Source organism: Echinops telfairi, unplaced genomic scaffold (genome assembly GCF_000313985.2).
Source record: "Echinops telfairi isolate 266 unplaced genomic scaffold, ASM31398v2 ScPeMD7_7469;HRSCAF=8507_1, whole genome shotgun sequence".
Lineage (NCBI taxonomy): Eukaryota > Metazoa > Chordata > Mammalia > Afrosoricida > Tenrecidae > Echinops > Echinops telfairi.
Window position 1 is genome coordinate 8,406,735 of NW_022111373.1, and position 10,348 is coordinate 8,417,082.

General features: G+C 44.0%; 1 protein-coding gene across 1 annotated transcript in view; it reads right to left on the reverse strand.

The window, feature by feature from the left end:
* Nucleotides 1–1,355: 1,355 nt before the first annotated feature.
* The window catches only part of LOC101652870 (solute carrier family 22 member 4), a 55,817-nt gene continuing 46,824 nt past the window's right edge, over nucleotides 1,356–10,348 (reverse strand). Inside the window, exons 8-10 of the mRNA XM_004696601.2 lie at nucleotides 9,606–9,788; nucleotides 3,183–3,318; nucleotides 1,356–1,714 (exon numbers count right to left, since the gene is read on the reverse strand). Coding sequence (XP_004696658.1) covers nucleotides 1,639–1,714; nucleotides 3,183–3,318; nucleotides 9,606–9,788 — 395 coding nt within the window. The 3' untranslated portion in view covers nucleotides 1,356–1,638. The remainder of the gene's footprint in view (nucleotides 1,715–3,182; nucleotides 3,319–9,605; nucleotides 9,789–10,348) is intronic.

Here is a 10,348-nt window from a genome sequence, read left to right on the forward strand (position 1 = left end):
CTGGAGGCAGCGTGACCAGTGCCAGGTGGGATGGGGAAGGGGAGGGCAGGGCAGCAGATGCAGGCGGGCTTCAGTTGTGGGGTGGGGGGCCGGCGAGGAAGGTTCTAAGGCTACATACCTTCCTCTTCGACGAGAATGTAGAAACGATCCTGCGATACTCTAGTGGGTTGTACAGTTGCAATCACAAAGTAGGATCCTTTGTCAGTGCTTCAGATGAGAAAATGTGTGCTACCAATGGAACGATACTGAGAAAAATACGGAGCTCATCAGAAATGTTCCATTGAAGGGCGGTGGACGGGTGAGAGCAGGCCATCAAGATGGTACACCAGGAAATTTGCTTTGGGAGATCACGCATCTTGGGAGACGGAGCCACCAGGCAGCATTAAGATAACCCCACCACCCAGTGACTGCCTGTTTCTCCCCGTGGGTGAAGGGGTCCGTAGCTGGTTATAGTGCTGCTCCCAGGGAAGCCCCTGGCCCTGCCACCTGCCACCCCCAGGCTCGAGGAGCAGATCCTGCTTGCTGTCAGCTCTGAGCTGGAGCGCTGATAGAGTCTGCGCTTATGGTACTATCGGGAGCCTTGAGAAGATGCCTGGAAAAAGTCCATTTGCCCAGGAACATTTTTGGAGCCCGTCGTATGTTATCCCACCCGTGGTTTTTACCTTCGACACTGCTTGTTTGTGGGACTGGTGCACACCTGGCGGCGGGAGAGGCGACAGGTGAATACTGTGCTTAGAAAGGTGTGTATTCAAGGCAAAACCTGTGTCTTCATAGGCTTTCCAGATGGTTGGCGGTGATTGTCTTCTTCCTCGGTGCTGGCCCCTCTTGGCTGCGGCGCACACAAACTATCTCTCCCTTAATCCAACTGGTTGGTGTGGTTTTCCCGATTCTCCATTTACCAGCAAAATATTTCTTAGGCCAGTCTTGTGAAAGGGAGGGGTCCGTTGCGCAATCGTAAGGAGCAATGCAGATGTGGACCATTAGATGGTTGTGAGGAACAGCTGTTGAAATTGTAGCCTTCCTCTCTCTCCCCGTGAAGGCTGCTGGTCCCACGGCCCGGTAACTTGATCTCTTGCTGCACGTCACATGGAAAACACGGTTTGATTATGAGCCATCAATCCCTCTCAACGGAGTGTATAAAGCTTTCTTTGTAGGAATAGTGAGTATAATCATTTGGCTTTGGTAGTCCGTAAGCCTTCCCTTCAAAAGCAATTATACTTTTGAATATACTGCTTCACTTCCACAAACACACAAGCGTATACTGCTGTCACCTAATAGCTGCGTTAGTATAATAACATTATTTAAATAGTATTTGTGTTTGGAAACAAGTGTTCATCTTTATGTGGATTTTTTTAACCAGTTCTTGACTAAGCCATTTCCAAAAAAATGAAATAATAAATAAGAGGCTTCCAACCCATTCTGTCAAATTCGTGAAGAAATGGTTCCTATTCTCTAGAAATGGCTTCTTTTTAAAAGTAAGAGAATGATCAGGAACGGTGGTCTAGTGTTTCCAATGCGACGCCGTGTCTCAGTGGTAAGGTCCTGTTAGTGCTAGTCACTGCCATGCCTCCATTAGCAGAAGAACGTTCGTTTCTTGGCTGTCTCTGTTCCAGTTCAGCAGGTGGGGTCAACATCGTATTAGAATGCAGTAATCAGAACCTTGGGATTTTCCTCTCTCTCCATGGGCTCTGTTGTTTCTTTCCTGGATCTGAACCTGAAAATAAAAGAGCTGCTACAGAAAATGGGATATTCAAGGTTGGTTCTCGAAATGCCAAGCTGACCCTGAACAACTTCTCTCCAGTCGATGAACAAGTAGCGACCTTAATTCTAACAAGAACCTCCTGAGTCTAGCACAAATACAAGGAAGCTTCAAAAGGTCTGTGGAAAAAGGGAATTCAAGGATAATGGGAATTTCCCATGGGTTTTTTTTGCAGCACTCCATCCCCCCCATGAACACTTTATGTTTCAGAACTTTGGGGCCCTTTAAAAGTGAAACATAAACAAGACCTTTCACATTTTCCCATGAGAAAGGATGGAAAGATAAGCATGGAATTCTTAGCAAATTAAGGTTGATAATGAAGCCGTCATATAATTAAAAGAAAACAACTGATCAAAATTGGGTTCCTTATCCTACACTATATATGTTGTCAGCCATCAGAATCTGTTCAGCTATAGACCAACCTTTATCATAGCCGGGGACTAGAAACACGTTGCTTTATGGAAACTGACAATAGTCCTATGAGATAGCCCCATGTAGCAAGGGAATATTAAGGTTTAGACCAATTTAAGTTATTTTTCCAAGTCTACACAGTGGGCTAGGGCTTTGAAAGTAGGCAGTTTCACTCTAGAACCTGAAGTTCTACCAAACCCACTAATCTCTTAAAGATTTACCAATCTCGTAGGCCTAGATAAATAAATAAGACATCAAATTGCTTCGCTTTTCCATTAAGTAGACAAATTTGTTTTTCCCTCCCATTCCAGATGCCTATTGGCCACTTACATTTATTCTCTAAACTGCCTGTCCTTTGCCATTTCCTCCCTTTTAGTTCTTTGCCTTCTTCTCATTGAGCTTTTGTATACTATTAGCCCTGAATTTGGCCACCCCAAGTTGCAAATAGTTCCCCTGGCTTGTTGACTTTTGTCTTTATTTATGGTTTCATTTTTACGATACCAAAAATTTTAAAATTATGCTATCAGACACATCTCCTTTTCTGTTCTGTGTTTGTTCTTTCATGCCCAGGAAAGTCTTCTTTGAGATTATAAAAAACATTTATTTTCTTCTGGTACATTTATGATTTTATTTTGGGGGCCGATTTTAATATCTCTTTGTAATTGATCTTAACGTACTTTGAAGTAGAATTGAACTTTTCCCCCTCTCTCCCAAGATGGACAGTGGAATGTTCTAATGCCTTTATTGAATAATTTACTTTTCCCCTCACCGGTTCCAAATTGCTATTTTCATCATCTGCGAACGCTCACACCTCCTGGGCTTATTTCTGAGCCCTATTCCACACTGTCACACCACAAGAGAGTTGTAATGACATGCAGTTAAAATGTGCTTTGTTTCCTGGGGAGTTGGTTTCGACTTAATACTCTCCTTTTGGTGAATCTCCTTCGCTCTTCTCCTGCATTTACTCTTTGCTGGGGCATCTTGGTATTAACTGTTTTCAAGTTCGACTTACCCTTTCACTTTCTGCATCTGCTCAAAGGTCTCTGGGAGAGGTGTCCCAAAGCTCTCAGGGAAAAAAAGAGTCAGGATTCCGATCAGGATCGTCAGACTACCCATGAGGATGTAGGGCAGAATTCTATTATAAGCACCTGTAAAACACGGGATGCACGAATGCCAATTGGAGCATGAACACAAAACGGGGACCCCCAGGAAGCGCTTGTGAGTCAAGTTTCAAGTAGTATTTGAGAACAGTTATAAGTCTGAACATTGTCAGGAGGCAAAATGTAACCAAACTTCTTGGCAAATGCCATTGACTACATTTCTACAATCATTTACCTGCTTGATTTTGTATTATTTTAAGTGCTGCCCTGTCAGATGGTCCTCTGTAAGCTATACTTAATCATGTGTGACAGATGTGCCTTCCATGGAAATCTTTGCTTACCCAAGTTCCCCTCATAAGGTGGGGTTGTTGGAGATGGGGGTGGGGTGAGGAATCGCAGCAGGAAAGAGGATGACCAAGTTGTTGCAAGGACAGATGCTAGTCACAAAAAAGGTCTTTGCTATTGTTTTTTTGACACTAGTGGGCATCAGGGGCTCACAGAGTCAGGAGCCTCTGAAAGAAAATGTTAAACTACGTTATATTTTCAATTCAATTGAATTCAATATACGTCGGGCACACATTCCGTGAAAGCACTGTGCCTGGACTTGTTTTTAACGTTAAGATGTAATCAAGTAATACTGATATAGGAAGAGAGCATTTACTAGTCTGGCTTTAGATGTATTAGAAGAACACCCTCCGCCCCTCCCCGCTCTCCTTTATCTGGGGGACTGCAATGGGAGCAGGATAGGCCTCGTCTTCCTTCCTTCCCACCTGCACACAGAGATTACGGAGGAGCAAGACACCCATGAAGTTAATCTGACCTAAACCAGAAATTAAAACTTTGAACCTGAAGCTTCTCTGATACGTCTGTGTAACTAACAGGATTAACTATCATGGCGTAGAATGCTCTACCTTGGATTTCATCTCTTCTGGTCTACCAGTGAGCCAGCTGAGCATGTTTGAAAGCATAGGGAAAAACAAAGGGGACGTGACATCACCCTGTATAATAATGGACCATCTCAGGAGCAGACTACCAAAAGAACAAATGAATCTGTCTTAGAAGAAGTACAACCAGGATCCTTCTTAGAGACAAGGATGGAGAGACTTTTGTTAATTTTAAACCATGCAGTATTCCCTCTTTGCACAATTCTCTTTGCACAATTATCTCTTAGTCCACGTACAAATTCCGCATAAGCACAATGATGTGTTCTGGAATTCCCATTCTTCACAAGGCCATCCATAGTTTGTTGTGGTCCACATAGTCAAATGTCTTTGCATAGTCAATAAAGCACAAGTAAACATCTTTCTGGTATTCTCTGCTTTCAGCCAAGACCCATTTGACATTAACAATGATATCCCTCATGCCACTTCCTTTTCTGAATCTGGCTTGAATTTCTGGTAGCTCCCTGTTGATATACTATGGCAACCGTTGTTGAATTATCTTCATCAAAAGTTTACTTGAGTGTCATATTGACATTAATTCATAATTTCTGCATTCTGTTGGGTCACCTTTCTTTGGAATGTGCACAAATATGGATCTCCTACAGTTGGCTGGACAGGGAGCCGTCTTCCAAATTTCTTGACGTGGTTGAAACAGTTTAGCTGGCTCCTTGCTTTGGAGCAATGCCTTCATGCAGCTTGAGTTTCTTCCTTCAATGTCATTGGTTCTTGATCAGATTCCACCTACTGAAATGGCTGAATGTCCACCAGTTCTTTATGATACATAAAACTGTGTAATTCCTTCCATCATGTTTCGATACGTTTGTATCATTAAATATTTTGCCTGAATCTTTCAATATGCAAAAAAGTACACCTTGAGGCTTGAAATAGGCCATCAGTTCTTTCAGCTTGAAATAAGCTGAATGTGTTCTTCCTTTTGGGTAGTGGAACTCCAGGTCTTGGTAAATTTCATTATAATACTCTATGAGTCTTCTCGAGCTGCCCTTGGAGGTTTTCCATTCAGCTCTTTTACTTCATCATTTCTGCCATTCCCTTTAGCTAGTCTGCATTCAATCGCACGTTTGCGAGACTCTTCTGACATCCATTATGGGCCTTTTCTTTCTGTCCTGTCTTTTCACAGATCCTTTGTTTTGTTCACGTGCGATGCTCTGGATGTTATTCCAGAACGCACCGGGTCTTCGGTCCGTAGTGGTCAATGAGTCAAATCTGGTTTTGAGTGGTCTCTAAATTCAGGTGGGATATCTTCAAAGCTGCATTTTGGCTCTGTGGACTTGTTTTCATTTGCTTCACTTTCAATATGAACTAGCATATGAGCATTGATGGTCTGTTCCACAGTCGGCAGCTGGTCCTGTTTTGGCTGGTGATATTGAGGTTCTCTTGTCTCTTCTCACATCAAATTGATTCCTTTGTGTTCCATTTGGTGCACATGTGTACAGTAGTCATTTATGTTGTTGAAGAAAAGGTATTTTCAATAAGGATGGTGTTGGTCTTGGAAAATTCTATCACATGATCGCCAGCTTCTTGTCTCTCACCAAGGCCGTATTTTCCAGTGACTGGTGTTTCCCATTTCTCTCCAGCTTCCACAGTCCAACCAGCAATAATCATCCATGCATCCTGATTGCCTGTTTGATCACGATTCGATGGAAGAAGGTGGTAAAAGTCTTCAATTCATCACTACCTTTAGTGGCTGGTGCATACATTTGAATAACATTTGCATTAACTGGACTTCCTGAAATGCAGATCGATATGATCCTGTCACAGACAACATTGCACTTCAAGAAAATTCCTCTTGAAATTGTCATTCAAAAAAAAAAAAAAAAGAAATTGTCATTCTTGGCACAGTAAACCATGTGATTACTGAACTCAAAATGGCCAATACCCGTCCATATCACCAATGCCTAGGATATCACTCTTTATGCATTCCATTTGATTTTTTACACATTCCAATTTTCCAAAATTTGGACGTCACATGGTCCATGTTCCCATGATTAAAGGGCTGTTACAGCTGTTTCTTCTCATTTTGAGTCATGACCCATCAGCAAATGAAGGTCTCAAATGTTGTACTCCATCCAAGTCCATAAGGCCCATTCTACTGGGAAGAAGCAGCGCTTCCCCGTCTTATTTTGAGTGCCTTCCAACCTGAAGAGCTCATCTCCTGGCATTGTCTTGGACAGCGTCCTGCTGCCATTCACAAGGCGTTGAGTGTGTACTCCCTCAGAAGTGGACAGCCTATCCTTCCTGTTCTGCTCTCAGGATAGAAGCTCAGCTGAAACATGTTCACTTTGGGTGGCCCTGCTGGTATTTGAAATTCTGGTGACATCGTTTCCAGCATCACAGCAGCACACAAGCCACCACTACATCAAATTGACAGATGAGTAGATTAGTGATGGAAGTGGTAGTAAAGGTTTCAAACCTTCTTGGACATAACCAGGCACCATAGGGGAATGAATGTCAGGGTGGAGGCTCAGAACCATAGTCTGGGGGCACACCAAGGTGAGTTGAATAACATAGTCCACATAGTCTATATTTCGCTTTGGCATAAGTGGCTGGTCTCAAAAGCTCATGAGCATCCATCTAAGGTACAACTATTGGTCTCTTCCTGGCCAGAGGAAAGAAGAGTGATGGGAATTGACCACACATAGAAACATTTAGTCCATTGGATTAATGGGCCATACATCATCAGTTTCTACAACTTTGAAAACAGAACCAGATGGTACCCAGCTACCACTACCAACTGCTCTGAAAATGATCACATTATAAGGTCTGTCTTGGATAGAGTGGAAGAAAATGTGGATCAGAACTCAAAATAATAAAAGAAACCAGACTTGCTGGCTGGATAGAAAGCCCAAGACTATGGTCCTTGTTCACCCTCCAGATCTTTACCTGAACTCATACCTGTAGCTCAATTTTCATCCAAACAGCAGGCAGGTCTATAAGGGGAATAGTAGTACTACTGGTGTGTGCACACTTTAGAGCAATTGACCTTTTGGAATCAAACTCGAACTTAACTCATTGCATCTTTGCTGACTTCTAGTGATCCTATCGGACAGTAGAACTGCCCCTGTGGGCTTCTGAGACTGTAACTTTTTACGGGAGTAGAAAACCCTGTCTTTTCCCCATGGAACAGCTGTTGGTTTCAAACTGCTGACCTTGTGGTTAGCAGCCCATAACCACTATGCCACCAAGGCTCCTGGGATCAAGGAGATGGCATTTGCCCAAGGACAACGTTCAGAAGGGTCAGGAAAGGAGGAGGAAGGACTTCAGGAACACAGGGAGGAAGTAGGATGAAGGCGGTTACATTGGAGGGATTGTAGAGAACCAGATGAAACAGAAAGTGTATGAGTCATTGAATGTAAAACTGGTGAACTCCATAAACCTTCACCCAATTCACAATAAAAGGGGTTTAAAACGCCATCCACAGTGGTTCTGGGACTTCACCTCTTGGCTATGTAGTGTAGTCAGGGTATAACTACTGACCATATGGTCATAAGTCATAGACCCCAGGGTGCCAACTTTTAAATCAGGCAACAGCCTGCTATTTGGGGGAAATCATTAAGCACATGCCCCTGGATCTTTGTGTAACCCCAGGACAAAATGGACCCCCTTGGGCTCGCCTGGGAGTTGTCAGAGATACGATTACTAGTGAAATAGCAAGAACTTCAATGTCGTCTGAACTTAGGTCAGACTCAAAGCAGAGTCAGGGCTCGCCTGTAGACCCTAGGTTTCCACAAGTCAAGGGCTTTAGACTTGAAGCTCTAATATTCGCGGTTGGTATTTCGCTGCTTTGACTTTAAATAGAGGCCACACGAACCAGCGCTTTGCAGACTTCCCATGTCCAGAGAATCCCATGGGGGTAGTGACCCCAATACCCACTGAGAGTTAATCTCCGTCCTAGCACCTTCTTTAACACTCTGGTTTCTCTCTCTATTAGCTAAGCTCAGGAGTCCCGAGTTTTATTTTCACTCCCTTTGCTGCACAACCGAGTTGTCTCTCAGGAAGTTTGCCTCCACAGTAGACCCTTGTTGTGCCCTGTCCACAAAAAAAAAAAAAAGAAAAGAAAGAAAGAAAAGAAGGCCGGGTGAGAAAGAAAGAGAAAAAGAAAGAAAAGATATATCTAAATGCATGCACACAAGCACTGTAGGAGAATATTCATTGCAGTGTTGTTTGTAATAGCAAAAGCCTGGAGATGGCATAAATGCCCATCCACGGGACCCTGACGGAATAAATCATGCATACATGTTTATTGGAACACCAAGGAGCTATTAATATAAAAGATGGAAGCTCTAAATAAACCAAATTGGGAAACATATTGTGATACCATGGGACATGAACAAAAGCAGCAACAAAACAGTTACGAAAGAGTGTGAGTAATATACTTTTCTTGGGTGTAATACACACACACACACACACACACACACACACACAGTTGTGCAAAACATAACGTCTGAGGGGTTCCTCCCCAAACAGTGACTATTGGTTACCTCTAGGGACTGTGACTTGGGGAACTGGGGAGAGAAGTGCATTAACTTTAGCCAAAGAATTTGGTTCTCGATCCCTGAGACACAATCTTTCCAAAACAAAGACTCCAGACCAGAAGTGCATCTGAGGTGCACCTGAAGGGGCATCACCGAGTTTCTAGGCCTGCGGTGCGAGTTCAGTCAGCAAAGTCACACGAATACATTCCTGTTTGAGAGTCTCTTTGGGTCATTCATGGCTTGACTGTGTGATCTGGCTCTGCTGATGCCGACAGAGAAGACACTGGAAGATGACTTTGAGCACATCAGAGACCAGTTTTCATTAGCGTTGGCGATGGTAAGGATCTCTGAACTTGCAGCAGGAAGCCTTGAATTAGCGTCAGCAAGACCTGAAGTGTAGATGCCATGGAGACACCTAGGTTTGTAGCTACCGTCGGGAATCTCGGCCTACTTGGCGGTCTGCAGGACTGTGTCCTTGAATTTTTCGTGTCTGACCTAGCTCCGAGTGGTTGCAGCATGAAGCGCCGCTGCTGGGCAGCTGGTCTCAGATCTGAACAGAGAAGTGAAAAGCTGGTGGCCTAAGGGGTGATGAGCTGGACTGCTACCTGCCACGTCGGCAGTTTGAAACCACCAGCTGCTGCTCCGTGGGAGAAAGGGGAGGCTCTCTGCTCCCAGAGATTGACAGCCTCGGAACCTCCCCGGGGCTGTTCTGCTCTGTCCCAGAGGCTCGCTAAGAGCCTGAATTGACTAGAGGGCAGGGCATTTGTTCTTTTCCAAAATGGAAACTTTTGTACTTTTTCGACGACTTTCTCTGCTGTTCGGATTTTTCATAATGCACGCCTGGTGTTTCTATGTTTCAAACTACTTTAGGGAAAGAACAAAGAGGGAAGACAGATCTCACCAAGGTAAACGAAGTAGGGGGCGATGATGCTGCCCACTCGGGAGGCCATGGATGTGATGCCCACAGCCATGTTCCTGACCATGGTGGGGTAGAGCTCTGCGGTGAAGACATAGAGCATGGAGAAAGCCGAGGTGATCCCGAATTTCCCCAGCATCACCAGACCAATGGACCAAGCAGAGTAACCTGGAAAGGAGACAGAGTGTAAACAGAGGTGCATTTCAAGAGTTATACTTTCTTGTAAGTTGCTTTAAAAAAAACATCATTTTATTGGGGGCTCGTACACCTCTTATCACATTCCTTCCATCCATCCATTGTGTCAAGTACATTTACACATTTGTTGCCATCATCATTCTCAAAACATTTGCTTTCTGCTTGAGTCCTCTGTATCATCTCCTAATTTTTCCCCTCCCTCCCCGCTCCTCCCTCCCTCATGAACCCTTGATAATTTACAAATTATTATTATTTTGTCTTGTCTTACACTATCCAATGTCTCCTTTCACCCACTTTTCTGTTGTCTATCCCCCAGGGAGGACATTATATGTAGATCCTTGTAATCGGTTCCCCCTTTCTACCCCACCTTCGCTCCACCCTCCCGGTATCACCACTCTTGCCACTGGTCCTGAAGGGATTATCTGTCCTGGATTCCCTTTATTATTTTTCAAACACCCACACACATACATGTGTACACACATGTACCGATACACACAGTGGGCAAGGGGCCAATGATTATGGTTGGGGGGGGC